General features: G+C 47.8%; 11 protein-coding genes across 11 annotated transcripts; 4 read left to right on the top strand and 7 right to left on the bottom strand.

The window, feature by feature from the left end:
- Positions 1-1,237: 1,237 nt before the first annotated feature.
- Positions 1,238-4,309, bottom strand: N7446_003640 (uncharacterized protein; the record flags this gene model as incomplete). Its single annotated transcript, XM_058512389.1, has 7 exons — positions 1,238-1,375; positions 1,431-2,067; positions 2,127-2,310; positions 2,379-3,225; positions 3,297-3,658; positions 3,726-4,140; positions 4,211-4,309. The coding sequence occupies 7 exons, from the start codon at positions 4,307-4,309 to the stop codon at positions 1,238-1,240; spliced, it is 2,682 nt and encodes an 893-aa protein (XP_058373718.1).
- A 682-nt stretch (positions 4,310-4,991) lies between these two features.
- N7446_003639 (uncharacterized protein) lies at positions 4,992-5,238 on the top strand (the record flags this gene model as incomplete). Its single annotated transcript, XM_058512388.1, is given in 2 exon segments — positions 4,992-5,198; positions 5,218-5,238. 2 exon segments carry the CDS (start codon positions 4,992-4,994, stop codon positions 5,236-5,238), a joined length of 228 nt encoding a protein of 75 aa, XP_058373717.1.
- Positions 5,239-6,832: 1,594 nt separating this feature from the next.
- On the top strand, positions 6,833-7,327 carry N7446_003638 (uncharacterized protein; the record flags this gene model as incomplete). Its single annotated transcript, XM_058512387.1, has 1 exon — positions 6,833-7,327. One exon carries the CDS (start codon positions 6,833-6,835, stop codon positions 7,325-7,327), a length of 495 nt encoding a protein of 164 aa, XP_058373716.1.
- Positions 7,328-11,254: 3,927 nt separating this feature from the next.
- N7446_003637 (putative NlpC/P60-like cell-wall peptidase) lies at positions 11,255-12,001 on the top strand (the record flags this gene model as incomplete). Its single annotated transcript, XM_058512386.1, has 1 exon — positions 11,255-12,001. One exon carries the CDS (start codon positions 11,255-11,257, stop codon positions 11,999-12,001), a length of 747 nt encoding a protein of 248 aa, XP_058373715.1.
- Positions 12,002-12,642: 641 nt separating this feature from the next.
- Positions 12,643-14,939, bottom strand: N7446_003636 (methylisocitrate lyase ICL2). The gene is made up of 6 exons (XM_058512385.1): positions 14,507-14,939; positions 14,155-14,443; positions 13,686-14,098; positions 13,163-13,586; positions 12,844-13,097; positions 12,643-12,791 (listed from the first exon to the last, which is right to left on the bottom strand). The coding sequence occupies exons 1-6, from the start codon at positions 14,892-14,894 to the stop codon at positions 12,784-12,786; spliced, it is 1,776 nt and encodes a 591-aa protein (XP_058373714.1). The 5' UTR covers positions 14,895-14,939; the 3' UTR covers positions 12,643-12,783.
- Positions 14,940-15,097: 158 nt separating this feature from the next.
- Positions 15,098-15,978, bottom strand: N7446_003635 (uncharacterized protein; the record flags this gene model as incomplete). The annotated part of the gene is made up of 2 exons (XM_058512384.1): positions 15,098-15,648; positions 15,702-15,978. The coding sequence occupies 2 exons, from the start codon at positions 15,976-15,978 to the stop codon at positions 15,098-15,100; spliced, it is 828 nt and encodes a 275-aa protein (XP_058373713.1).
- A 775-nt stretch (positions 15,979-16,753) lies between these two features.
- Positions 16,754-19,912, bottom strand: N7446_003634 (Zn(II)2Cys6 transcription factor; the record flags this gene model as incomplete). The annotated part of the gene is made up of 4 exons (XM_058512383.1): positions 16,754-17,625; positions 17,690-19,582; positions 19,628-19,795; positions 19,837-19,912. 4 exons carry the CDS (start codon positions 19,910-19,912, stop codon positions 17,612-17,614), a joined length of 2,151 nt encoding a protein of 716 aa, XP_058373712.1. The 3' UTR covers positions 16,754-17,611.
- Positions 19,913-21,733: 1,821 nt separating this feature from the next.
- On the bottom strand, positions 21,734-23,760 carry N7446_003633 (SMP-30/gluconolactonase/LRE family protein). The gene is made up of 8 exons (XM_058512382.1): positions 23,283-23,760; positions 23,067-23,221; positions 22,813-23,006; positions 22,644-22,751; positions 22,375-22,584; positions 22,225-22,321; positions 22,072-22,151; positions 21,734-21,970 (listed from the first exon to the last, which is right to left on the bottom strand). The coding sequence occupies exons 1-8, from the start codon at positions 23,445-23,447 to the stop codon at positions 21,753-21,755; spliced, it is 1,227 nt and encodes a 408-aa protein (XP_058373711.1). The 5' UTR covers positions 23,448-23,760; the 3' UTR covers positions 21,734-21,752.
- A 762-nt stretch (positions 23,761-24,522) lies between these two features.
- On the bottom strand, positions 24,523-24,984 carry N7446_003632 (uncharacterized protein; the record flags this gene model as incomplete). Its single annotated transcript, XM_058512381.1, has 3 exons — positions 24,523-24,651; positions 24,681-24,869; positions 24,898-24,984. The coding sequence occupies 3 exons, from the start codon at positions 24,982-24,984 to the stop codon at positions 24,523-24,525; spliced, it is 405 nt and encodes a 134-aa protein (XP_058373710.1).
- A 156-nt stretch (positions 24,985-25,140) lies between these two features.
- N7446_003631 (uncharacterized protein) lies at positions 25,141-25,431 on the bottom strand (the record flags this gene model as incomplete). Its single annotated transcript, XM_058512380.1, has 1 exon — positions 25,141-25,431. One exon carries the CDS (start codon positions 25,429-25,431, stop codon positions 25,141-25,143), a length of 291 nt encoding a protein of 96 aa, XP_058373709.1.
- Positions 25,432-26,240: 809 nt separating this feature from the next.
- Positions 26,241-26,945, top strand: N7446_003630 (glutathione S-transferase family protein; the record flags this gene model as incomplete). Its single annotated transcript, XM_058512379.1, has 1 exon — positions 26,241-26,945. One exon carries the CDS (start codon positions 26,241-26,243, stop codon positions 26,943-26,945), a length of 705 nt encoding a protein of 234 aa, XP_058373708.1.
- Positions 26,946-27,176: the final 231 nt, after the last annotated feature.

Raw genomic sequence — 27,176 nt, 5'->3', positions numbered from 1 at the left:
CCGGTATCTCCTTTCTTACTCTCTACTCCGTACGTATTCTCAACCTCACTGGAGAAATGACAGATGCCTTTTCCCTAAAGATTGGTCGTAACCTCTATCTATATCTCTCGATGGATCGTATAGATACATCACTGCAGAGTTAGCCAACCGTCTCTTGCCCCACGGGAGTCCGATAGGAATCTAGCGTTGCTCTCTTCTCCGCAAATGACAGTCTCCATTTGAAATCCCCAAGAAAGATGTTCACACACATTTATACCGAGCAGCAACACAGTGGAGTGAAAGAATCTAAGAGCGATCTGGAACCAGTCAACCCCAACTACAAGAATGGAATCGATTTTAGCTGGTGCTCCGCAGCCCCATCGCCACGCTAGTATGCAAACTATTTTTGCGCTCTTCATTAGCACGAAACAAGGAAGAGCCATATGAGCCCCTGATTGACCAAGCCTGAGGCACAGATGCAACCCTCAATTCACCTCATGGATTTCAACGAATGTATATTTTACAGTCTTGAGCATGGGGTATCCTCCCAGAGAAAAACCGTATGTGAACAGGAACCTTTCTAAAATATGTGGTTTGAAGAGTTCAAATCTCATTCCAGGTGATCAGCTAGAAGCAGTAGTCGGCCTCCGCGGAACCCGCGGGGCCCACTTCCATTGTGCTAAGCGGGTCGACCCATTTGGGCACCTGCAGGCATCGGCGAGTCCGATGCCAATGTCACAGCATTTGTCCCATACTTAAGGCTTGGGTGCCTAACGGGTAACTCTTACTGCATACCCTGATCACAACTGGGTTTCTCGAGTCCAGTATGTCCAACTCTTCTGTGATCAATAATCGTAAAGTAAATTTCACAGTAGCCTAGGTGGTAGGCTACTCCTGAAGCTAGAAGCTAGCTCTTGGCGGTTAAATCCGTCATTTCGAACTACATTTGATACTAGGATTAGCGAACATGCCTCGTGTAAGATCCCATACATCTAAGCGCTTAGAGCGAATACAGCCTGGCATTGGAAATTATATGAACCGTGTAATCGACATGCATATGAACAGGTCATTCACATTGTGCCATTTGGACAGTGTGATGCTACATCTCAGCTCACAGTGGTAGAAGGAAAAAGGGCAATTTATTATTAGGAAGAAGTCTCCTGACTATATCTTATCTTAAAGCAAATACAGAGATACCGGGGCTTCAATATACCATCTAAGCCAAAAGCCCCTCCCGTTAAACGAAATTTGCCTTGGATTAACGCCTGGAGAAACAACATAAGACCCCGGTCTTTGCTAGGAAGTAAAGAGCCCCAAAGAAACGGAAAATCGAGAGACCAGAAGTACCCCACAGAATGACTTTGAAATACCATGCTGTGCGAGCTGTAGATGTATTCTAGTTCGTCTTGTCAATATAAATGAACGCAATGGGAACTTGATATCTAACATACCGTCAAACAGAGTCTATCAATACTCGAGTTGTTGATGCAGAGTGCCAGCAATCCATTGCTGAAAGTCCACAGGAGGACCAGGTTTGTTCGGAAAGCTTTGTATGAGTCGTCAAGAGCAATTCCCTCGTTATCACTCGGCTCCTGCCATGGCGTCAAGGCTCGCTTGACGGTGGCCGCAAATTGCTCATCAATATCAATCTGAGGTTTTTCCAGCTCTTCAACGAAAGCTGTTTCTTCCTCTGTCTTGGTTTGTGCCGATGGAAGTTTATCTGGAGCATCGGACCCTTTAGTGCCCCACGAGACATCATGCCAATTGCAAAATGCGTAGACCATGAGAACATTAATTGACGAGGGCATACCAAGGAAATATGCCCATGATGAGGTGAGCATGTGCCAAGGGTCCGCGTACAGAATACTCGCAAGGAAGTAGATTCCGTAAGTTGAGACCAGAGCGACGAGAACAATACCACCAGTCGAGCCGATGAAGCCCGATACCAACCCCGAGAATCCGTGAGCAAAGTCAAAGACGAGATTCTCGGGAGTTAATGCTTGTGCGACGAGATAGAAGGACAGCACAAGTAAGTAGGCTTGAACCACTGAAAAGTAGAGGAAGGAGACCGTGTATAGGAATTTTGACCTGGTTGGCACCACTTTAGTGGAATTCAGACAATGGTCATATACAAGTCCTGTACATACCCTTTTGGACGGTTTCCAAGAGCCAGGATAAACTGAAGCATGAGGAATGCCAGATAACCAATCTTTAGCATATTATTGATAATTGGTGTAACATCATTGCCGAAGGGCCACCCCTTGAACTTGTTCGTCGAACTTGGTGTTCCCACAATGTCGAGGATAACTGAACTGGTCAACCAGTAGGAGGCTGATCAAAGTCGGTCAGTCAATCTATCTTGGTATCACCATTTCTCCCAAAGCCTTTCGCTGACGTACCTAGTGAGAGCCATGTCATGATAAGTTGGCAAATATTATAAACCAATTGAACATGAAGCACAAAGAGGCGAAGTATCCCATGGCCGCTTTTATAGATGCGATTGAAATGCATGATCGAATAGAGTGACGCCGCAAAAGACCCATTAAGCCATCGCCGCCGTTGGCTCAGGAACTCTGCCGGTCGTTCAGGCACATCTGTCTCTCCTTTCGAAGATTTGACGTATGTGAGCCGCCACTGACTACCCGCTTTGGCCACTAGTTCAAAGCACAGAATGCGATCCTCTGCAAGAAACATATTCTTTTTGAAAATGTTCATCCCGTCAATGCCTTTTTTACCGAGCTGTTGAGCGAGTGTATGATCACCATGAAAGTATTGCTCCAGCGGCCGACCCATGATAGCCCTATACCGATAGGCTGAAAATGCTCCTGGTAAGACACTGACATACCCAAAGCTACTTTCCAAAGGCTTATCGAGAATGTTAGAAATCTTATACTCGAAGTTTTGGGCTGCAACCAATGGGTTGACGAGGTTTTTCCATCGGTGGCCAAGAAGTGCGTGAATTTCACCACAGGCTCCACCAAGATTCTTGTCATTGTAGAATGCTTTCCAAAGAGCAAGTAAGGACCGAGGTCCTGGTTTGGTACCTGCGTCGATCAAAATACAGACCTCGGGATTCAAGATGCGCCCGAAAGCATTGAATAACCAGCGATGCGAGTTGATCTTTTTCGCATTTTTCTGCTTGAGACAGAACATCATTTGGACTGGCGGTAGATTCATGGAATTGTCTTTGTATGGGCGAACGAGCTCTTGCTTGGGGGTAATTGATAGCTGGGTGGTATATTCAAACTGCTAGTGATTAGAAAGATTCAACCAGACGTGTAGCGGGTCCCAGAGCACTCGAAGAGCAAGTAACTCACAATATGAGCGACGGTCTCTCTTCCGTCGACATCCTGTTTCATAACCCCGTCTTGGAAAACTCCAATAGTCGCCAAAACATCGAGTGTATTCTTGTCGCATGGGTCCATTCCGTCGAACACAAGGCAAACAACTATCTTCTGCCACGCGGGGCCTCCCCTATTCCAAAACTCTGTCTTTTTCAGGTTGACAATATCCCGAACATTTTGCATTACTCCATGCAAGGTTCTAGCGGTGAGAACCTTGTCTTCATTGTAATAAGTGATCGCAATCAGGAGTTCTGTGTGTCTATTGTACATTGATGGACGGAGATTATAGCCGTTTCGGAGCGTGAACTCATCAGGATCACATGTCGCAGCAGTATCTATTGATAGGAAAAAGTGACATGTTAGCATGTAGATGTCGATGTATTTTGTAGTCCATGGACTCACATCTCATCTGCGTGAATTCTTCAGAAAGTTCTCCCTCTGCATCCCGATATTCTGGCTGGATGGCATTTCGAATAGGACTCGGAACAGGGTAGTTGATACTTAATACCGAGCCTTGTATGAGTTTGATTCGCCTTGTGGGATATCGGCGGATGGTACTGGTCTTATGACGATGCCCCGAGCCTTTGGAGGAATCAACCGCAGAGCCCTGGTTAGATAGGTTGTGTAATTTGAAGTGATCAGGTAGCTCTTGTAATTCCATGAAATCTATGTCAGGGCTCATATCTCTAGAATCCCAAGTATAGGCTTGTTGAGTTGCTTCACTAAAGGGGGTTGGGTCTGCGAAAGGGCCGAGGGACACCGTGGAAGGCTGCTGATGAAGCAGGGAAAGGCTTTGCTCATTTGTTGGTTGGGGTTCCTGGAAAATACCGGGACTGTTAGCTCGGCTTGCCGCATATTGAAGACAGTGTAATTTCCGCGTCAATTACACCTACCCGAGGAGAATAGCGATCCCTCATGTTGATGACATATTCATCGCTGTGCCGCCCATGGTGGAATGAAAAAGGTCGACGAGGTGAAGGGTCCATGATGTACCAAACTGAATCTAAGGTGAAATAAGTACTGCATCTGAAATCGTGTGAACTGAGATTTCGAGGTACAATCCCTGGTGCCAAGCCAGTTCAGATGTATACAGGTATGACAGGCTGTGCTCACCAGCATTATTTGGGGAGCACATTATGGTGTACTGTTAAAAGGAGAAATGTAAAGCCTTGCAGCCCCCCCAATCTCAACTCAAAGACTAAAACCGAGACCAATCCTTCACAGTTTTGTCAATAGGTTCAAGTGGCAGGGCCGGCTATTTTAAGCCGGGGCCCGCATCTATAAGCTGCTTGTCCCAACCAATCACAACGCAACCAGTACTTTAAGCGTGCGGCTAAATACCCTTTAATTCTACTCGACCAATGAACATCTTTTACGGATTTCAGACTTCGTGATCGAGGTGATTATACTGTAGCCTCCCTGGTAGTGTGCTTGGACACCGACTAAAAATACTTTGTCCTTCAAAAATCTCTACAAGTTACAGAATTTTAATTAGGCCGAGAGCTGGAGGCATGGGTGAGACATTTCCACTGAGCTCTCCCACTATTCATCTTGGGTTGAAAAATTGAAGGTTATATGATGTTTCAAATTCAGGGTTCAACCCGTTTAAAGTGTACGCGGGAGCTCGCATTTTCATACACAGCACATCTTCAAGCTACTGTTCATGAAATGGATTTACTCATGCTCACACCAACACAGCTTGAGGTGGATCTCAAGTTGGACCGAGAACAGCCAGTCTATTCGGATCGAGATACAGTCTCAGGCGAAGTCATTTTGCAAACTGATTCCCCTGCCGATATATCGTCAATCTCTCTGAGCCTATCAGCCGTAGCAATCGCACGCCTCAAGGATGGCAGACGCGCAGAAGTCCACCAGGTATGCTTTCATAGCACAGGGTTTGCTCACCAACCAGTGACCAAGTAAAGTTTCTGATATTTCAATTTCTAGCTATTTCACAAGTCCCAGCGGCTTTTCCCACCAGAGACAATGATCAAAGATTCAAAACCATCCAGTGTGACTATCCGACAAGGAACTCATTTACACAGATTTTCCATTACTGTTTGTACCCAAGCCTGACTACTAAACCAGGATACCAACTAATTTATCATCTATTAGATTCCTCAAGCCACTGAGTGCTACAAGACCGACCATTGGTCAAATAAGTCCCAAATTACATGCACAAATCTCTGGTGGCGGCGCCGCAATCAAACGGCCCATTTATTGAGAAGATCTCCCCTTCAACGGGTGACTCGGAGTCGATAGCTGAAGTCCAATATAAGTTGATAGTCGTTGTAAATGGTAAGCTGGGTGCAAAAAAGGTAAGGTTTCATGACTTCTGCGAAACAGCATCATAACGATGCCAACAATGAGTGTTCTTTGTGCTAATCGTCTAGAAGACTCGCAATATTTGTGTTTATCCGTCATCCGATCCGATTCCCAGACAAAGGCCCCTGAAGCAAGAATGCTCCATCAACATTGATCCAGGCTTGGATGGTTGTACTCCAACATCCTTCTTCAGAATTGTTGTTAGGCTTCTAAATGGACCTTGTCTGAATTTGGATAGTCCGCTCCCGTTGAATATTCAGGTCACCAAGCTTCCCGGTCTGGACTATGACATATTACTCAGTGAGTTTCAGACTATGCTCGTGGAGACCACAGAGGTACGAGCGCAAGGAATCACACAGAAGTGTGTCAAACCTTGGATTGTGGACAGCACGGCAAGAATAAACCATTTGATACGGTTTGAAGAAGCAACTGTCGATTTGGTTTCCAGTATGAAGAATCATCCTTGCTTCAACAAGCGGCTTCCTTCCGAGCTCACATCAAGCTTCGAGGTCTGCAACATCAAGCGAACATATAAGCTTGATGTAAGACTCGGATTTTTGCTTGGCTATTCGAAGGTAAGCAGACGCAATTGCATTTATTGTGACCTCGCTACTGACAAGGTTCGTTCCCCAGACGATGATTCGTGAATTTGAATTTCCAGTGTATATTATGAGCCCCGTTTCCTCGTTCTCGACCAAGGAGCCTCCAGGTTACTCTCGGGAGAAATAAAACGGGGATTGCCTTGAGGTCATCATTTTGTATAGTCTTTTAGTGAATTAAACATCAAGAATACTCAAGCGAACCATAAAATGAGCCACCAAGGCAAAGACCCACATAAAGCAAATGAACTGAGGGTCTGTCTGCCTCTGGTGGCTTTGACCTAATCGCCACCATCTGATAGTCATGGAAGTAGCAGTTAAAGACCAGATGCTCAAACGAACCGACTCATCCGCCCTGGCAATCATAAAAATGAGTGAAAATACAAGGCCGAGTACACCGACTAAAAATAGCCGGCGTGGGACAGGGGCCAATGATTGCATCGGTCCGAACACGCCAAGGAACTATGAAGATTCATATAAACCGCGTCGAGTTTCATAGTAAATATATATATTGACCATTTCAAAGCAGCACAACAAGATATCCGTATATCATCCACTCGTTCAACGCTACTTCAACTGCAAGCAATGTCAACAACTACAGCAACAGCTGCCGCGGCCACAAGCACTGCGTGTGGAACCTCAGCCCAATACGAACTCCCTGTTAAAGATGCCGCATGCGGTGTTCCCAACTCCGATGGATACAAGTCACTCCTTGCCAAATGCGCGAAACCTGCAGGGGTAACCGCCTATGACGATGACTGTGCTCTCTACAGTCTGGCTGTTGACCAGTCAGTCCAAGAGCTCACAGACTGCCTCTACGACGCTGGCGTCGCTTGGAAAGATGTTTGGTGTTACGGGTCAACCAACGCCACCGCCACTGCTACGTCCTACCCGACTGCATCTGAGACCTCTTCGTCAAAAACTACAGGCACCAAGGAGTCATCGACCACAACATCGAGCTCGGAGTCCGCCACAAGCACATCTGGAGCAGATGTCACTTTGCATCCCGTCCACCTCGGCGTCAAGGCCGTTGTTGTGTTTTCCACTCTCTTTGCGTCGGCAATTTCTTTCGGAATGTAAAAGGTGTTTACAAAAGCATCGTGTCATTCTTTCATTGCTGCATATCGCAAATCCGGGATTCTTTTTCGGGTTCAATCACTGATTTGTACAATAAATTATATATGTACTACTATTTTCGTGCGCCCCATCCCAAGTTCCATGCTTCTGTCAGGTGGCCCATTTCGCTTAGATGATAGTAAACTAATACTTTGTATCCAATCACAAAGATTGTAGACCTTAGATACCCTACGAACAAGCATATCGGAGAAACAGTAGAGTCTCCGATCCGCCTAACGTACGGCTTCCAACCGTATATACGTGCTCTTCAATTTAAGGGCAAGCCCCATGCAGCCGTCCAATTACATGCGACATTATCTCTCGACAGGCACAAAGGACAATGTTATCTCCTAGTTCCTTCTTTGTCGGGCTGTGTTGGCGAGTAGTGAGAACTTGTTCAACCGCCCCAAGCCAATATTTCGACAAGGGTGTATAATGGCCCTATTGAATATTTCAATCGGCTTTGGTTTCGTAGCAAAACGTCTTTAGCGCCGTGGGTGGGCCTCATGAATTGGAGTACATCAAGCGCTTCAAAAATGAGAAATTATACGCTTGCGCGAGAGAACTGTATGTATCCTTCGTTGTGCAACCACCTGTGGCTATATGACGGAGACTCGAACTATTCATAGTTTCGGATGCTCGTATAGGCTAGTTTTAAAAACAACTTCGCCTTCTACGATGCAATAACCCAGACTAAACGGGTTGCAGGAGCGAATCGTACATGTAAACCCAATAAAGAGATTTCACACCAAGAAGGTGATCACCCGTCGGGGGATTTCCAGCCAGTGACACATCGATCAGGGATCAAGGGGCTGTAGCAAGGAATCTCATTTTTGCCCGGTCCAAGTGGGACAGCATGGTCGAGTTTCAAATCCAAGGAGCTAATTGTGCCAAGAGCCGAGAAGCTATCAGTAGCGAATCAAGAAATAACTATCATTGTTAAACCCGAAAAGAGATGCCAACGAGATATAATATTGACTTGAGCGAGTGACCGTGAGGTTGAACGATATGAATCTACAGCACAGAGCTACAGGTCCCGATGGCCCTGTTCCATGCATTTCGAGAAGTCCGAGCTTTAAACTCTAAATGTCCGGAGTATTTTCCGAAGCCAACGCGCATTATATGCGTTAGAAAGGGGCACAGGTCGGAGTATTAGAAAAACGACTAGTATTTAGGGCTTAGATGAGTCTATTGGTGAACTCCTTGCAGCATGCCATCTTAGCCTGTCTTGTTCGAAGATAACTCGTATTAGTTACATCGATGGTCGTGGACATAAAATTCTCCGCAAGACTAGACATCTCCTGAACTCCCTCATACCGATGCTGCATTTCAGAGGGGTAAGGGAATTTACAAGTACCTTCTCCTTGATACATATACAGAGAATGTGCGATAGGCCGTTATAAATACTATCCTTCTTCCCATCCTCAGAACTAAGTCAAGCATACACATCTTACGACCAACTCACAAGCTAAAACTCATCTTCGATCACCATGCGATTCATCTTCGTTACTCTCATGGCCTTATTCAGTGCTGCTCTGGGTGCCGGCAAAGCACCTGCTACGGTAAACGTTACCTATTGAGCATAAATTGAACCCTCTAACAGTGCTTTAGATTCCTGCAGGCGGAACTTGCAAAGCGGATGGTAGTATTGGAAATTGCGCAAGTGGATTCTGTTTGGTAAGCAATGAAAATCCCACTCACACATGTGTCAGCATGAAAGAGTAACATTGGAGTAAAAAGCAAAATCCCGACGAGTCTAGTGGAAAATGCCAATAGGAATTTGACTTTGGCTTGCGGTTGATGTGACCTGCCGTGCATGGTCGCCTCCCAGAACGCGGAATAGCCTGAATGAAATTAAATCCTATTTATGGAAAGAATTCCCAAAATTCATGTAGGATGGAATGCCATAGACAGGATAAGAGTGGCTCTGGTAGTGACGTGAATTCTAGAAGTCCGAAAATCTCCATCGTGTATACTTGGCTAAATTGAAAGGGAGAAACCATCCTCTGCTGACAACAGTGACGACAATCTGCTGCGATGATATCGCCTAATTAGGTCTAGCTAGACAAACTGAAGTCTAACGACAAATATAGGACAGAACAACGAACCTTTTCAAGGTTCCAGTTCTCTCTTTTTTTCGATTTGAGAGCTCCTCTCCCTTTCTGTATCTGATGTGAGTGGTCCCCGGATTTCCCACTGGCTATCAAGATTTTTGGTGTGGCTGTGTCCACACCTCGCAAGCCTGAGCTACACCAGTCTTCGCATTACAATTCGACTCTCCTCTCAAGCCTTCTCCACAGCTCAATAACCTAGCCAGCGCTCCTGCCACGGGAGATAGAAAGTCATGTCACCCTCTGAAATTGCGTCGACACGGTCCTTTGCTCCTATAGATCAAGAACAAAACTAATTTTTCCTCCTATTTCTTATGCTTGCTCAATTTCTAGGAAGAAGTGATGTTCTTCGACAGTCCGTGCGATTAAGCAAGATGAAGATTGGCGACGACCACCCCGACACCTTAAGGAGTATGGCCAACCTTATGTCGACGTATTGGAACTAGGGCCGGTGGGATGAGGCGGAGCAGCTTGACGTGCCGGTTATAGAGACTCGCAAGACGAACCTCGGCGCGGGCCATCCCGACACACTGACGAGCATAGCCAATCTAGCCTTTACCTAGGGATCTATAGGTCGGCATGCCAAAGCAATCGGTTTGCTTAGAACCTGCGTGGCTAAGGCACAACGAATTTTAAGACCCGCTCATCCTCACACTGCGTCCAATTCCAACCACGCTACTAGAATGGGAAACCTGGGTCTAGCTGTCGAGTCATGATAAAGTTATCCCTACTCTGTTTACCTTGTATTGAGTAGATCTGACTGTATTTGGTAGTATAGTTTTGTTTATCATTCACTAGAGTTCAGGTCTACATGACAATCCTTTTGTTTCCCATACGTGACATAAAGTCTTTTCCAAGACAATTCCCCCCTACTACATTGTGTTCATCTCGTTCATCAATATTAAAGTGGGTTGTCGACCCCACTCGCCCTGCCAAGGAATCTCGTGTTTCTTTCGCTCGCAGTTTGCCTCCTTTACAGGTATAAGCCCCGGCCGATCGCCGATGCAACCGTATAGGAAGAAACGGGACATTTTTTTAGCGTCCTATCCGGAAAATAGTTATTTCATCATGTTCGCCCTGCCAAGCAACCTCGTGTTTTTTTGGACCCAGCTTGTCTTCTTTTAGGTTAGACCCTGCCGATCGCCCCTGCGGCTCGTATAGGATGAGGCTAAGGTGAAGAAACGGGACTATTTTTGGAAGCTTATCCAGAGCCTTCAGGCCCCAGATCGTATTCACCCCGGATGTTTTCATATAGGCGATCGTTTTAGCCCCAAGGTAGGATTGATCTTCTGAAGCGAACATCGTCTTCCTCGTATTTTGAGAAAATGAGACTAAGAAAGCCTAATTACGAGCCCTTTTTGGACGAGGATTCAAGTTCTGGGTAAACCAGCTCAAATGCATCAAATCACATTTCGGTCATAGTGCCCCGTCGTCTACAACGCTTTGTTTAGTGCGAAAGGACCATCTCAGCTTTCGTAAATAAACTTCCTAGCACTAATTTTAGACAAATTCTTCCTCGGCGATGATCCTGTCAGTCGATGCTCAATCCCACCATGATTAGACCTGGTAAAGATCGACGCACCACTCAAAGTATAAGTATCCAAGTCCAACCTCCTGCACAACATTCTGGTTACAAGCAAAAAGCCATTCAAACATTTCACCATTTCTCGTGTCAAATTGAACGCGTCATCGAAAGGAAGTGCAGTCCTCAGAAACACGGCGACATTTACCGAAGGATCACCAATACGCAGAATTTTCCTAGTTGCACCTATTCGCCAATATGCAGCTCATGAACTTGGCTCTGACCCTAGCTGCGGCTTTCTCTATGGCCAATGCATACAAAATCACTACCAATGATGTCAACTGTCGCAAAGGCCCCTCAACGACTGAGGCGGTTGTCACTACATACGACAAGGGTGTCGATGTCAAGATCTCCTGCCAGACTTATGGTGAAAACATCCAGGGCAATTCTATCTGGGACAAGACCTCCGACGGCTGCTATGTTTCCGACTACTACGTGAAGACCGGCTCAGACAGCATGGTCACCAAGGATTGTGGCGGCGGCAGCTCTGGCGACGGCAGCTCATCCTACAAGGGCGAGATCAGCCGCAAGGAGATCCTCTCCCGCGGTGAGTACTGGGTCTCACGCCACGTCCCATACTCCATGTCCGCCTATTACCCGGACCCAGATGGCCGCAAATACCGCACCGACTGCTCGGGCTTCGTTAGCATGGCTCTCCATGCGTCTGCTCCAGGCCTCAGCACTGTCAGTCTCCCGGAGATTGCCAAGCCTATCTCTTGGGACGACCTCCAGCCCGGTGATTTCGTTGGCACCCTTGGCTCCGGTACTGGCGGTGCTGCTGGCCACGTTACTCTGTTCAAGTCGTGGGCCGACAGTTCTAAGAAGGAGTACAATACGCTTGAGTGCCGCGGTACCTACGGCTGTGTCGCGTACAAGCGCCCTGTTGGTTGGAAGGTTGGCAGTTACACGGCCAAGCCCTACCGCTACAACAACGTTAAGGAGTAAGCTGGAGCTTGAAGAATTTTGGGGTTGAGAAGGGATGGAACCGATCCTTGGTACATGTACAGTACTTGTGGCGGCTGCGGCCGTTGAGCAGCGGAGGGATAGGAATAGCTTCAGATGAATTCCTGGGTGGATCAGATACGCAGAAATCGAGGGCAAATTGAATTTTCACTACTCTCAAAACTTTCATATATGTATGGCAGGACATCAATACCGCAGAATCTGGACAGGTCCATGCAAATACCAACCCAGGCGTTTATTATCGATAAACTCCACCTACTAATCAACGATTTAATCGTATAAATCTTCGGAGTATAAGAGAGCTCGTAGTCTATTATCGTGTATACAACACCGCCCTCCGACTAGTTGCTAGAAATATCGCTATATTACACTAAGCCAGAATGATCACCTCGTCCTACCTGACCGAGTGCAGATCCCACTGTAAACACCGGTGGAGAAAGAGACGTGAGGTGCTGAAGAAACATGAAGAAAGCAAACTTGGAAGGAGAAAGAGTGAGATATGCACAAACAGACATGTAGAGGTTATATGAAGAACCAGATTCAAAAGTGAAGCAATGACTATTACAGGTTGGATCTGACTATGGATACGAAATACGATGGATAGAACATAGGCATATGAGTGACTGGGAACGGCAGTTTTGATTGATGTTGGGCCAACTATTCTATCTGTTCATATTGAACTTGAAAAGAAGAAAAGTACAAGGCCTCCGTACAGAAAGGAGATGACAACCTTCTCAAGTACCTAAATTCGTTGCAACCCAATATCAGAAACCTAGAGCAGTGGGTTAGCAACGAATATCAAGAGAGAGAAGGCAATAACATACCTTTCTCGGTGTTTCCTTCGCCCATGCTCCTACTGCTGCTACTTCCGCTCTGGATAGCCCCCATGATACCATCCATGTAAGGAGCGCCACTCCACTTCTGGTGGGTTAGGACATCGACGTCGAGTTCCTTCTCACGAGACTGCACCAGACGGACGTAGGCCAGCATTCCCTCGTCCTTGAATGCGCGGGACAACTCTGTTGTGATGGTGGCGTTTGTGTGCAGACCGGCCAGTGAGACCAATTGCAGGACGAATCTAAAGGCAAAGAGTTAGTGCATCTCATCGAAAGGTGAGGGTGAGATTAAAAAATCAAGGCTTACCCCTGCTTGGCAATGTCCCAGATGAAGGACTTGAGGGAGGCCTCAGTGAATCCTTGTCCCATCCAGTTGAACGACGGGCTCAGGTTGTACACGAGCTTTTTGCCAGGGTACGCCTCCCGAACTTGTCCAGCCAGCTTGCCCGCCTTCTCAACGTCTGGGTCACCAGTCTCCACCCAGAGGAGATCTGCGTATGGTGCGAACTCTTTCGCTCGCTTGGTTGCAGCTGGGAATCCGGCGCGGTAGTGGTAGAATCCTTCACGGGTACGTGGGCTGTCGCAAGACCAGACAAGAGGGGTTCTGGCGTAATCATTTGCCAGGGCACGGCGGCGAGAGAATGAAAGATCAGGATTGGCCTTGACATAGGCTTTGTATCCATCTCGAGAGGATTGAGGAGCGCCCTCTGATGCAAGATGGGCATCGACAGCTGGGAGAAGTTAGCAGGGTGGTCTGGTGCTTGCTAAACAAAGGGGAGAAAAAAAGAGAAAAGAAAAAGAAAGGAAGTAAGAAATGAGAGAATGAATACCTTCATCAATTGTAACCAGTTTGTGCTTCTTAACCCAGTCAAGCTCATATGCGTCGATCTCCGATGGCGAGGCACCTTCCCGCTCCATGGCTTGGAGGGTCTCTGCAAGGGGCTCCACATCTTCTGCAACGCCAAGGATGAACTCATGATCACGGACATCAATTGCGCTGCTGATGAGTCGACCACTTTCGGAATCCGTGCGGGCAATGACCAGGTTTTCGCAGCCCATCATGTCCCACTGGAATCGGGCGGCGACCAGTCTGTTGATATGCTCACCCATTGGTACGAGTACCTTGCCCGCAAGATGGCCGCACTTCTTTCCGCCATGGAGCTGATCCTCGAAATGGACCGCCGCAGCACCGTTTTCCGCGAAGAGTTTGGCGAGCTTGAGAACTGCTGACAAACCACCGTGTCTGTCTCAGTAGAATTAGCAAATGATTCCCACCCTCGATGGCAGGTGTGAATATACCCAGTATCGCCATCTGCGACAATTGGCCGCATGTAATCAATGTATGGTGTTGCTTTCCGCTGATCAGCAGTCAATTTCCTTCTCGTATCCCATTGTTTGCGGTCATGCATCTGTTGGGCTTTGAAGAGACGCTGGACTTGGTTGGGGACTGTGTTGTATGGGTAATCGCCAAAGTCGGGGGACACCTCGTTGGTGGTAGTCAATAGGGAAGAGCAAGCCCAGCCAGATACGTAGAGGATTTCCTGGTTTGGTGCCTGCTGCGTCATCTGTACTGGGTCGATAGCTCCCACTGAAAACAAAAAGTGTTAATTTTGTGAGAGTTAAACGTATGGACATCTGACTGGAACCTCACTTGTATGGACAGGCTGCCCAGCAGCCGCTCGCTCGTTGAGCAAATTGAAGAGTTTCCGAGCCATCAGAGAACTGGGGTATGCTTGTTGCAGGGACCCGCGCTTGCTCACAACGTCGGCTGCGGAGTAAGGGCGCTTTATGCCTTCGTACCGAGGCGAGCTCCACCAGGATTTCACATCCTGGATTTGTTGATTAAAGAGAGCGTCCTCAGCCTCCCCTGCCTTTTCTTGAGTGGACAGGAGCTGGTACGCGTCTGCGGGGAGTGTAGTTGAGATGGGGGGTTGAACGGGCGCCATCCGAGGATAGCCGCACGTGAATGGGCGCAATGCCCGGGACGGAGCAGATAGAAGAGCGACAGATCGAGGCACGCGGCGAATTGACCGGAACATGGTTGGTAGGGGCCCGGGGTGACAAGCCGGGAAGAATTGGTCAAGAAGTAAAAACAAAACAAGAGGAAGGTGAGGGAGGGCAACCCTCCGCGGCAACCTCGGCCCGCTTTCTGGGGGTGGAGACTGCCGATAGTCGGCACCTGACTAATCCTTGGCATCAGCTAAGCTTCAGACAAATAACGGACTTCGCATCAGACTTACCTCTAACGGTACATGCGCCCGTTGCGCCGGGGAGGCACCTCGTAGTCAGGGTTCGGGGAAGACTCAATGTGTGTGGCGCGGGGAGGCCCATAATCGAATGGGTGAGTGCGGCTGGGAGGGACATAGTCAAATGGATGAGTGCGGCGGGGAGAGACATAATCAAATGGATGATTGAGAGTAGCCCGACGCGCCGGGTGCATGGTGTCAATTGGCTTCGTCTCGGCCAGAAGCTTTTGCATCGCTGGTTTGGCTGGGCGAATCTCGACCGTGTCAATCTCCATTTCCTTCGGAAAGCTGGGACACAAAAACATGGCATCAGACCCATCGTTATTAGCCTCCTCCATGGTGACATCAACATCAAAAGTGTTGTTCTCCGAGACCTCTCCATGATCCACCGAGGCGTTAGCATTGACATTGAAATGTTCAGACAAAGCTGCGACCAGTGCCTCCCATTGCCCATTGAATCCGAGATGCTTGTGTTGAATGGCCTCTGCGATAAGAGGACGATTGTCCATGATGCTGATGAGGTTTGCGAGGTAAGACTCCAAGGGGACTTAACCAAATGGATCAGCCTATATCACCCCGAACCATGAAGCGTGCACTTACCAGATTGCTCGGCTCCAGCCCAGTGGACACCGAACCAGGCGAACTCGGGGGTGAGAATCACACGCAGCAACAAGGCATTTGGGGTGCCAGGGTCAACGACCATGATCATGTTGCATAGCATCATGGTAATTTCCCACTTGATCACAGCCATGGCGGGCTGGTGGGTTCCATTGCCAAGCAGATACTCGAACGCGCCATGCTCATCGGACTGCTGAGCGGATCCACCCTCGTAGGTGTTCGCCAGAGTCTGCAAGCCGGCCTTCGTGAAAGAAGACATTCTGACAATAAAAAAGAAGATTCGAAGAAAGACAATAAAAAACGAGCAAAAGCAAGAAAAGCAGTGGAAATATGAGACGAAACAAGCTGTGATGCAAGTCAAGAGAAGAAGAAAGTTGAAAGAAGGAAGACTTTCCAATCGAGAGAGAAATCTTTTGCAGGACGCGATAATGCGGATTCCTCCTTGAGCGAGTGTGACCATTGTCCAGAGACCTCCCAGGAAGCAGCTTCAGTCCGTCTCATTGGCCAATATCAAATGGAAAGCCGTCCCAAACGGGACAATAGCCTTTTGATACCAACCCCTTCTTCTCGCCATTGGTCAGTTTTGGGGGTTCCTGGCACGAGGTCCTTGTGATTGGCCTTCTAAGTTATCATATGGTCTACGTGCTGCCACCATCCCTTCGAGAAACGCTTTGGGGCCAATCAGACGTAGATGCTATTGTCCTCAAGTCTGCCTATTGTCTTTCCAAAACCTTAAACCTTAATTTATGAGGCATTGCTTGAGATATTGTATATTGGTGCCTCGTGATGTCTCAGTCTCTTTTGGCCTACTTGGTCCAGTCGTTAATACAAGGACTCGCATTGGAACCCGTTGGGAAGCCTCCTGCCTGAAGCTTTGCTTGTCCGCTTCTCAGACTAGATAGCTTGCAGTTCATGAGGTCTATGACCTACATACCAATCTCCTGGTGCAAAGGGTATTCAAAGAGTTAGTCCAAATCCGATGTGCCACACCATGGGAGTGATTAATGAGACGGATCTCCGGGATATTGTGTCGGCATCCACCAAGTTCTCTACGCTCTTGAAACCTTGTGGCACCCCGTGAGCTACGGAAATATCTTTATATACTTGTAACAGAGATGACTACAGAAGTGGAAGCTGAGAGGAAACCGAATGAGGTACGGGATATATGATGATTTTACGCTGTTGGCAGCATGGTACTGAAAGCCATTGAACATCCTGCTATCTCCAGGGGTATCTCAAGTCGGGTGCTATTGGAACTGAACGGGGCTTACTGATTGCATGTGGTTTCACTAAGTCGCGAATCGGATGAGTGCAAGCGGGCATGTGTTTGAAAAGAGGAAAAATAGCATGACTGGACGAAAAGGTCTCTGGGTATGGACGGGCGTAGCAATGGGTATGAAGTGCATGGGTTGGTGATCAGCTGATCAGGTCGATATTATATTACTGACAGGTCCGGATTGGGTGTGGGTTTGTGACGAAGTGTCGAGTATGGAAAGTCGCTTTGGGGACTTCCTCCAAGGTGAGGAATCGGGTATTGCATGGTTGAATATAGATAGGAATGGCAGTACGAGCCTGGTGATCCACCAGCAAGGTGGGACACCGTTTCCTAAATCGAGCAAGAGTTGTAGTCAGAGAGTAGATCATAGTTTCATACAGGAGTCTCTCCATCGAGGAAGCATTTTTGTCATAAATCATCAACAAAAGACCTGGTCTCGAGACGCCGCGCTGTTTCAACGCCAAATCAAGTCGAGGGCGCAATGTACAATTTCAAACTCAGGATATTCCGATAAAGAGACAAAACAAGGCTTGCGCGCTGGGTCGTTAGTCGTTAAATTAATACAACAGGCTGGGTTGGCGAAGATTGCTGGAAATTCACGGGTTATATGTTCAGGCTAGCCGATGAAAACTGTTTGATCCGCAAGGTCAGGTTATTCTGCTGGTCTACCCGTAATTGGGAGTTATCAACTCACCTTCCCATCCCCATTCGGCCATCACATTCACCCAATGCAATTTGCCACGGACAGTTCTCTCGAACTCAATGTTCTCCAACGATGAAAGTGCAGAGCCTCGGCGCGCCGATCTCGAGGCAGGCTGCCTTGGCTGCCCAGCTATCGAAGTCCCGCGAGCGCTATTCATATTGTAGCTGCCGAACGCCGAGTTACAGAATGTGGAGTCCAAATTCTCCTTATCGGCGGAAGAGATAGACTCGGTACGCCGGGAATGAGTCATTTCTTGATCCCTGCTTGCATTTATTTTGTCGCGACGATTCCAGACCTCTTTCAAGACTTCAAGGCAACGGTCCACTCCACCCAGCATTAACCGGGCTTGGATTGTGGTCCATCGATCCAGCACCCATTTCCGATCATCGTCAGCATCGACCTCTGATCCGGCTGCCAAGAGGGGGAACACTTGGATAATAGTTGTCCGTGAGGTGTAGGGAACAGTAGCGAGGAGAATCAGCACCCTCTTTGCTAACTCATCGGCGGGCTCAGATGGTATTTCCGGAACAGCTTGGTGAAGGTATAGCAATGTAGCCCAACGGTAGGCATGAGCAACCTGAATGCTATGTTGCACTTCAGAGTGAGGATCTTCGGGAGGCTCAAACCAACGTGGGGGTACCCAATCCTCAATCAGACTTTTGAGCTCCATCGCTTGAGCGACAATCGACACTGTATTGGACGAGCTTTTCCGCACATGCTGGATTAGTTTGGCCACTCGACTCATAAGAGGATACAGAGTAGTCGCACACCCCATCAATGGGTCGATATCGTGAACCGCGTTACTTGGGAGCTCGAACATTGAAGAATCCCAGTTTTGAGGTCCGCAATCATCTAGAGAGGTCAATCGTGCAATCACATCCATATAGGACCAAGTGTTGTACAAGAAGCGGATACGGTCCAATTCGTCTTTGCTGATGTCTCCTTGCATTCCGGTGGCAACAACCTGGGACATCAACGCTTTCGCTCCGCGTAGGTGTTGTATGCAGGTACGGGTGTGTTGGTCCCAAGTGTCGGCAAATGCTAAAGCAAGACTGGTGGCCAGTGCCGCATCTGCTCTCATGTTCTGAATCTGCCCTACAAGAGAGTTGATGCTCTGGCGCATGTGCTTCACTCCTTGAACCCGGAGATGGGGATTGTCCCTGCCTGAATGAAATGCTGCCAGGGCAAAAATGGCATGGTAAAGTGCCGGTGTATTTTTTGCCAGCGGCCAGATCAATGTTCGCCATGGGTTCTCACTAGCTCCATCTTTGACTGACAGGATCCCGCACGTGAGCTTGTCAAAGCGCATCACCAGCATTTCGTGGCTCTCTGGTGGCAGAGACGGGCTGCTTGGAATGCTTATATCGTTGAAATCAAAGGACTTTGGCTCTGCTATCTGGAAGTTCCATGGTCCAAGCCCTGGATCCGACTGTCGGATAATATCTTCAATGTCATCATTCTCTTCTTCCAATAACCTGGAGAAACTGAGACCCGATGCATCGTGGAGAAGTTCCTCCGGACCAAAAGACATACGTCGACCTGACCCAAGATCATTAGATGCCAAGGAGTCTGCAAGCGATAGTGAATCCTGATATGGTTCCAGAAAGGAGAGGAAGTTGAAAGAAGGAGAGTCGGCCGACAATGAGACATTAATGTCGAGAGGGGCACTGCGCTGTGATATGGAAACATCTTCTTGCTTATCAGGTAGATCGTCGAGGGAATGTGCTTCAGACGGAAGACTGTTGATGCTCATAGGGGAACTATGCAGCGATCCGGGTGGGGAGTGGGATCGATGGATGTGTGATTGTATACGAATTGGAGATGTCGATTGTTCAGTCGTCGGGGGAGTAGGAAAGCTATCAATATTGATATGTTGCTGGTTGGCTGCTAAGTGTCAGATATGCCAAGCTCCACCGGAATCACACTTACCCTTTTTGGTCTTGGTAGGGCGTCCAGGGGCTAAGTTGGTCTCTTCGAAAGGCCGCCATTTGAAGTCTTTCTTGTATCCTCCACATTGGACTTTGCGTCGATCGCACTGTTGACAAGTTGGCTTGGTTTCGTCGCACTTCAACCGCTTGGCCTTGCAAGTGACGCAACCTATAGAAGTGGAGACCGTTAGTGTTGTTAATAAGGGCAACCTCCAACTTGCTGTTCAACCTTGATCGAGGTCAAAGCTGACAACTTGCCCAAGACCTTGTTAAACGGCCATACCATTGCGACTCTTTGTTTGCTTCGGTTTCTGGGCGGTCTTCCTTGGTGACGGAGCGTTTCCCCGCGCTGATGGGACGTCGGGATCTGAAATGGATGACTTTTTAATGTTTTCCATACCAAGTTGATTTTTAAACCCCCATTCACAAGGGTGCTTGAGGGACAATATAAAATCAAGAAGTAATTCGAGAAGTGAAGATGGTAAACAGAGATAAGAGAGACGAGAACAGCGAATGGCAAGTGATAGGGAATCTACGGAGATAAGCCTATGCGGGGGTGGGCGATCTTGGAGATTTGAGGGAACAATTCCCTATTTATACTTAACCACTTCTGCTTCCCTGGACAACGGTCTCGCATGATATTCGCTTCAGTTTCTCCCTTAAGTGCGAGATATGTATCCATAGTCCCCTCCCCGCACTTCCCACACCTTATCCGAGGGCCGTAACAAAGTCATCCAAATATATCTCGGATATTGGCGATGACAAAACAGAGATACTGGTTCGCTGGTCACCTATCGTCATCCCGTGCGGAGACTTTTCTCCAATTCCGGGCGAGAGCCGAGTTTTAGTCTCATCCTCCGTTGATAGAAACAACCAAGGCGTATCTTCCTCACTTTTTTTGTCACCCAACCTATCGCTGTTGCGAAGCTATCTATTAGCCCCAAGCCATGTTACATTATTCGTTGCACGACCATCTCGCTGGCGAGCAGGCCATCTGTTTATACTTACCGCCCTAGAGGACAGGGATGTGGCATACAGACTGGAATTGAAATCAAAGCGTAGCATTAGGTACACTCTCGCGTGACTCGGACACTTTTGTGGGGTACCAGACAGTTGACGAGAGTTTGACTTTTGACTCCCGACCACAATCCCAATGAGGCTGGGCTGCAATGAAAAACGTGATCGGCTCACTCCCTGCCGTCAATGTGTATCTCGGGTTCAAGCCGGGGTCAACAGCTCCCCATTATCATTTTATCATTTCCACACTGTGGCGAGCAGTTGAGGAAGGCTTTCCATCTTGAACACAACCTTCGCTTCGGTGATAGTCAGCAAGGGATGTGATATCGGCTGCTTGAATTTCCATCATTTCCATGGACTCTAGTAATGCTACTTGCCAGGGGCAGTGGGATCTATGAATGTGCCGGATTCCTCCCACAGCTCCTCCCGTAGGGTGCGGAGAAGGATGCCTTCCCGGTATACAGTAGGCCTAGCTTTTGCAAAATTCCCCTCTAAGCAGTATCCGAACCTTGTATCCATCAACTAACCCTCTTTGCGTCGAAGCCCATCAAGTATTCAAAAGAATCGGAATTTGAATGATGAACCACTTGAACAACGGACAAAGAAGCGCGTCATTCAACCAAAGGGACACAAAAGATTGACTCTATCGAAGTATCAGACAACGTAAAGCTGTCGTTTCCATTAAATACTCCTGTGGCGTGGGTTACGACGAAGAAACCAAGATACCCAATTTTTTTTTTTTTTTTTTTTTTTTTTTTTTGGCATGAGAGGGCGGTTTACGGTCCCTCCCCCTAGGTTTCCAACCTCGTATAGCATTATCTTTATAGTGGCACCCTAGTTATACCACCGTAGAGGCTTAGAGAGCCATCTCTTTACCCAAGAAGGTGGCCTCTGCATGCGTGAACCGGTTCAAGGTAAACCCCCTACCCACGACCCGAATCCCCAGGCCGACCGAGTTTACATTGAACCTGGGAAAGATTAAGCTAAAATATGCACTATTCTGAACATTTCAACGAGATTCTGAGACCTTAATGATAAACATTAGGCCATACATATTTACCTGCTGTATGCTATCTGCCATCTCCTTGTTATCTTAGCTAGGGAGGTTTTCACATTTCACTGTCGACGTAATTCCCCGCGGCAGCCAAAGTGGCATAGTAAAGATCCGTCTCAGCACAAATCACCATTCGACCAACCCCAGCGAAGTTGAAGTTCGCCGTTGTAGAACCGACGTAGATCTTGCCAATGAGTTTGCCTGAGGGGTTCCAAACCTGAACACCGTCACCACACCCGGCGTATACATTGCCCCAAGAGTCACAATGGACGCCTAACCACAATTGAAAAATGTCAGCCTATGATCTTTATCACTGTATATAGTTCAAGGTCCGAATTGGGAACGGTGAGTATCTGTGGATGTCTTCCACTTACCATCAGGGGCGCCGGAGTTTACAAATGCGAATGTCTTGCGATTCTCGAACGTGCCATCTTCTTTCACGTCGAAGCGATAGCTGCAAAACGATTATCAGTATATCATACTTAGTTAAATCCAGAGGAGTTTCTGAAGGCTATCAAGAAACATACATGGAAGCGGGACGAGTAAAGTCCAGACCGAAAAAGCCACTGTCGATACCGGTGTCGGTGACATATGCATATTCACCATCAGGCGAGAAAGTCAACCCTGATAAATAAATTAGTCTGCATGACTTGACTGGGTTTGTTTTGGGTACATACCATTGGGGTGATCAAACCCATCCGCTGCGATCGTCACGGCTCCGGTATCGGGGTTGAATCGGTAGACTTGATCCTGCAGACCTGGAGCAGGACGGAAGTCTTGCACGTATCCGTAGATCGTGTCTGTGAAATAGATGTCTTTGTTCTTTGGGTGAATAGCTACATCGTTCAAGGAGTTGAATTGGCGACCGAAGTAATTGTTCAGGAGTACTAGGTGGTCTCGGTAAGTTATCTAGCAGTCTTGTTTGCAGCGGGGGAGGTTGACAGACCGGTCGTATTGTATGGCTTTTGCGGGTTCATAAGCCAGAGCGCAGGGGGAGTTTTATTGCCCTGGCCTTCACCAGTGAAGATAATTTCCCCCCGATAGTTGGTTGCCCCTATTTTATCATCAGACCGGCCGAAACACTGTCATATCTCTAGAGCAATATCGTAGTTTACCGTTTGGATTGATCACCATCGGCGATGAAGGGACCGTAGAGACCTTTACCAGACCCGCAGCATCACTCTTGCTGGAAACAGCAGCTGCGTCTGCCAGAGAGATCTTTTCTATGATAGCCGACTTGTTCAGGCCGGTGCTAGCGTTTTTGGCCCCTGCATTCTGAACGAAGAAGACTTCATCTGTTTCCTTTGACCTGTTATAACAAGTCTCGAGTTAGAAATGAGATTCCTCTTGTGACATCGGGACCACGTACCAAACGACCGCCTCGTGGTATAAGGGGTCCTTAGGCGAGTGCGCAATCCGGGTGAGAGTTGGAGCTTTTCCGATAATCTTCAAGAACTCCTTGTCGTACACATGGAATGGGCGTTGAGTAAGGCTATCTTCGGTATGCCCTGGAGGAACGAAAATCTGGAATGAAAAGCATTGGCTAACTGTGATATTAGGGGGGCATGAATGGTTGGTTCCGTACACTCTTCGCATTGAATTCGGTTGGCGGTTGAGTCGTATCCAAGACGTTGAATGCTCTTTGGTCGATCACCTGCGCTTGGGCAGGAACATTGCTAGCCTTGACTGTAGGTACCAATGATTGTCCTAGGAACGCTAGAGCAACAAGCGCAACAGATGTGGTTGGCATTTTGAACGTGCTTTTCTCTTGATGGAGTGCAAACTGCAGTGGTGTTCAAGGTCCGGGCATTGCACTGAGAGATGCCCAGGGGTGGATCGGCATTTATTGCGGGTTCTTGCTATTGCGTCGATGCCCAAACCATTTGAGGGGTATCCGAGGCAGGGACTTGGGGAAGAACAAACTTCCAAAATGCCCCCATTCAAATGATCTATTCCTCCAATGGCGTATATCTGTCCTGCCGTTTCTCCACTGGTCGGTGTTGTGGTGTCCTTAGTGTTCTGATGATCTTTCGGAGTTTGTCCGATCGTTGACCCCACAAAATGTTGAAGATTCCCCAGACTGGCACAAGCTCCCGACGTCATCGTCATACAACAGTAATGCCTCTTTTCGATTTGATGAATAACTTGCCCTGTATAAGACTGTCACTAGAGCCTTGTCAAGAAATACTTCTGTCAGTCGCTTGTTGCATATAATGGCGTCAACACTCAAATCCCAAAGCGAGTTGCACGAACCAAATCATATGTTCACATGCCGTCGCATAGAGTAGCTAATGGCGTAACACACACCTATACTACCATCTGGCCTAATTTTGTGTTGCGCAACGACGATATGCCTGCATCGTCAAATGCAGGAAAATCATTTGCTAATCCAGAAGGGGCGGAAAAGGTCTCCAATCTTCCTTAAATATCTCAAGACTCCGCGAACAGACGGGTTTCACTATTTAATCAATCTGCTCGAAAGTATTCTCCGCCAACATATACCTTGATGCCGGCCCCATTCTGGAAAAGCTCGATCAGCTGCGTGTTCAAGTCCGTTATTTGCGTGAGACCCTAAATCATGGCTAATCGAGAAAATGTTCGAGGAATGGGCTGACACGGCGCTCTGGCTATCAGTTATCCGTTCTTTGGAGCCTGCTTCAATGAATGGCGAGTTTATGAATCGGTATAAGGGAACATCTCAAACCAAGAAAGCCAAACTCCGAATCCACATTCCATGACCGGCGCCCTTTTCTACTTGAATGATGGCGAGTCTATTTTGTGACACATTGCCCAATGCTATTTACAGCTTCATAGATTGATGCGCTTCACTGGCGTTCTATATATTCGCGCTCAGTGATACTTGCTGTTCTTTTCACAACCTGATCCGGAGAAAAAAGAAACATATCCTTGGGTTGCACTCTCGTTGACTGGCCGTCTGTAAAAACCATATTAAACTGTGTTTCCATACCTCAATAACTCAAACTACATATTTGTCCTCAATATATTTGCAACAATCAGCGAAGTCAAATAGACAATCTAGATGAACCCGGGCCATGCCACGGTAGTAATTTTCATATTTAGATTCCAATTCGAGAATGCTAGGGTCGCCAAAACTAGCGCCAAAAACATTGACATAACTGACCATTGCTCCGGGCTCATATGCAACGCGACCCTAGTTTCTATTGGGTAATGTCTAAGACTTGGGGCTCCGCGCTAGCTAGAATCGACCGCACAGCGATCATCCAACAAAAGAGGGTAGTGGAATCGAGGACAGGCACCATATACATACCGTCCTCGCGTTTCAGCCCACGCTCTATGCCGACTTTAAATCACGGCTTCTAACGCCCCTTCTAAGGCGGGGTCTTCAATTTTCACATTTCGATAGCCTTGGCGAACGAGTTCAATAAGCGTATGCCCTTCCTAGGTCTATTCACCCTCTTTATCTACCAGGCCAGCCAGACAGCCTGGTCGAGCTTTTCAATGGCTCGTGCCCAGTCCTTATCGGATGTGGTAGCATAAGTAGTGCGATAAATGGCCCAGTCACACGGCCAGCCATCCATCTGACGAAGGCATTGAGACTTTACAGATTCCGGGGCGGTTTTCCACTCTGGCTTTTCTTTTTGTCGGTTTATTCGCTGGCTGAGGGTTTCCTCGGGTGAAAACTCGGAGGGCGATCGCCATGGTGTAGACCATGGTTCGTGATGAAAGGTGCTAGGCTGACGTGGATCAGTCATGGTTCTCACAGTGCTTTTGCAAGTAGGTGTAGTTGGATGGGAATCTCCAGGGGGCTTGGATACGAGATTGATAACGGAGAGTGATTTCATGGATCCCGGATGCCAACCCCATATAAGCCGACTTCTCAGAGGAAAAACGGAAGGTTGCCTGTCGTGCACCGACAAGACATTGGTCACACGTTCAAAAGCCCGGGACGTGGGTCTGCTATCGGCTTTGAAATCGCATCACGTAGTGATCCACGCTGAAGCTTCAAACAAAGAGGTGATTGGGTTTCATGCCCCTCTGTGGGGATATGCGATTGGAAGGGCAGCGTGATAGGCCAATCAGCCTGATCGAGAGCTTCATCTGATTATTGATTTGGAGACTACTTGATCTAGAATGCCTGCTTCACTCGTACTTTCTCTTTTTTGACTTGCTATTCATGTTCAGTAAACTGTAAACATGAACAATTTCCTGGTCTATGGACGCAACACGGCTCCGTCTTTGGCCGTTTGTCGGTGGCGTCGCATGCCCATGACAATTTCACACAATAAGTCATTCTAAATAGGTTAACACGAATACTTGTAACAGTTGAAAGGACCAGGATCGGAAAAAGGATTGTTAGCGCTTACGTGTGTACTCGTATAGTGGATGTAAAGCGGAGGTAGCGGAGAGCTTCATATCTCCGACCTTGTTCACCGCACATAAATACCTCGGTCCCTCTGTCTCGACTACTTTACGATGTCGCCCTGCATTGCTTTTATACCTCCTGGAAAGAACTTACCTCGCCACAGCCTCACACTCTCATACCCTCCTTCTCCAAGCCAATATGCCACTGACAATCCACCACCTCGGCCGCTCGCAATCCGAGCGCATCGTCTGGCTCGCCGAAGAGCTCGGAATCAAATACGACTACGTCTTCCACAAACGCGATCCCATCTTCTCCCCTCAATCAATCAAAGACCTCCACCCGTCCGGCACCGCCCCAGTCATTGAAGATGACAGCTCCCCATTCACCAAGAACAAGGTCGTGCTCGCCGAATCTGGCGCTATCATCGACTACATTATCGCCGCGTACGGAGAGGGTCGCTTAGGGCGCACACCCAAGGACGGCGAAGAATACGTCCAGTTCCTGCAATGGTACCACTGGGCCAATGCTTCGTTCCAGCCAACCATGTTCCGCGTGCTGATTACACGACGCTTGAGCAACGACCCGGAAGCAGTTCATGTCAAGATGGCTAATGCCAAGTACGAGCTTGCGCTGTCGATGGTTGAGACGCGGCTCGGTGAAACCGGGGCTTATTTGGCGGGAAATGACATCACCGCCGCGGATATTATGGCTGTTTGCACTTTGACGACGATGAGAGGTTTCAGTCCAGTCGAGTTCGATACGGAGAAGCATAAACATATTCTAGCTTATCTTAAGCGCATTGGTGATCGCCCTGCGTATCAGAAGGCTATGAAAATTTGTGAGGGTGATGATTTCGTGCCTATCCTCGGCCCGAAGCCGCAGCAGTTTATCTTCCCTTACTAAAGGAGTTGAACTTTGGAACATGAAGAAACGATCGGTTCTATATTAGTATAATATATAGTGAATCACAACTCATAGAAATTATAAATGCTTGGAACTCCATATACAAATGAAAGGAGCGGATAATCCAATTCTCCGCTCCGTACACATTAACAAACGGTAATGTATATCCACAAACCTCGTCAACACTCTCACCCAAATCGGCCAAAGAACAAAAAAGGTCGTCCTAGAGGC

This window comes from Penicillium canescens (assembly GCF_028828765.1).
Source record: "Penicillium canescens strain IBT 15451 chromosome Unknown utg000003l_segment0_segment0, whole genome shotgun sequence".
Classification (NCBI taxonomy): Eukaryota; Fungi; Ascomycota; class Eurotiomycetes; order Eurotiales; family Aspergillaceae; genus Penicillium; species Penicillium canescens.
Note: the sequence above shows the minus strand (reverse complement) of the source record. Positions and strands in the feature narration are given on the sequence as shown.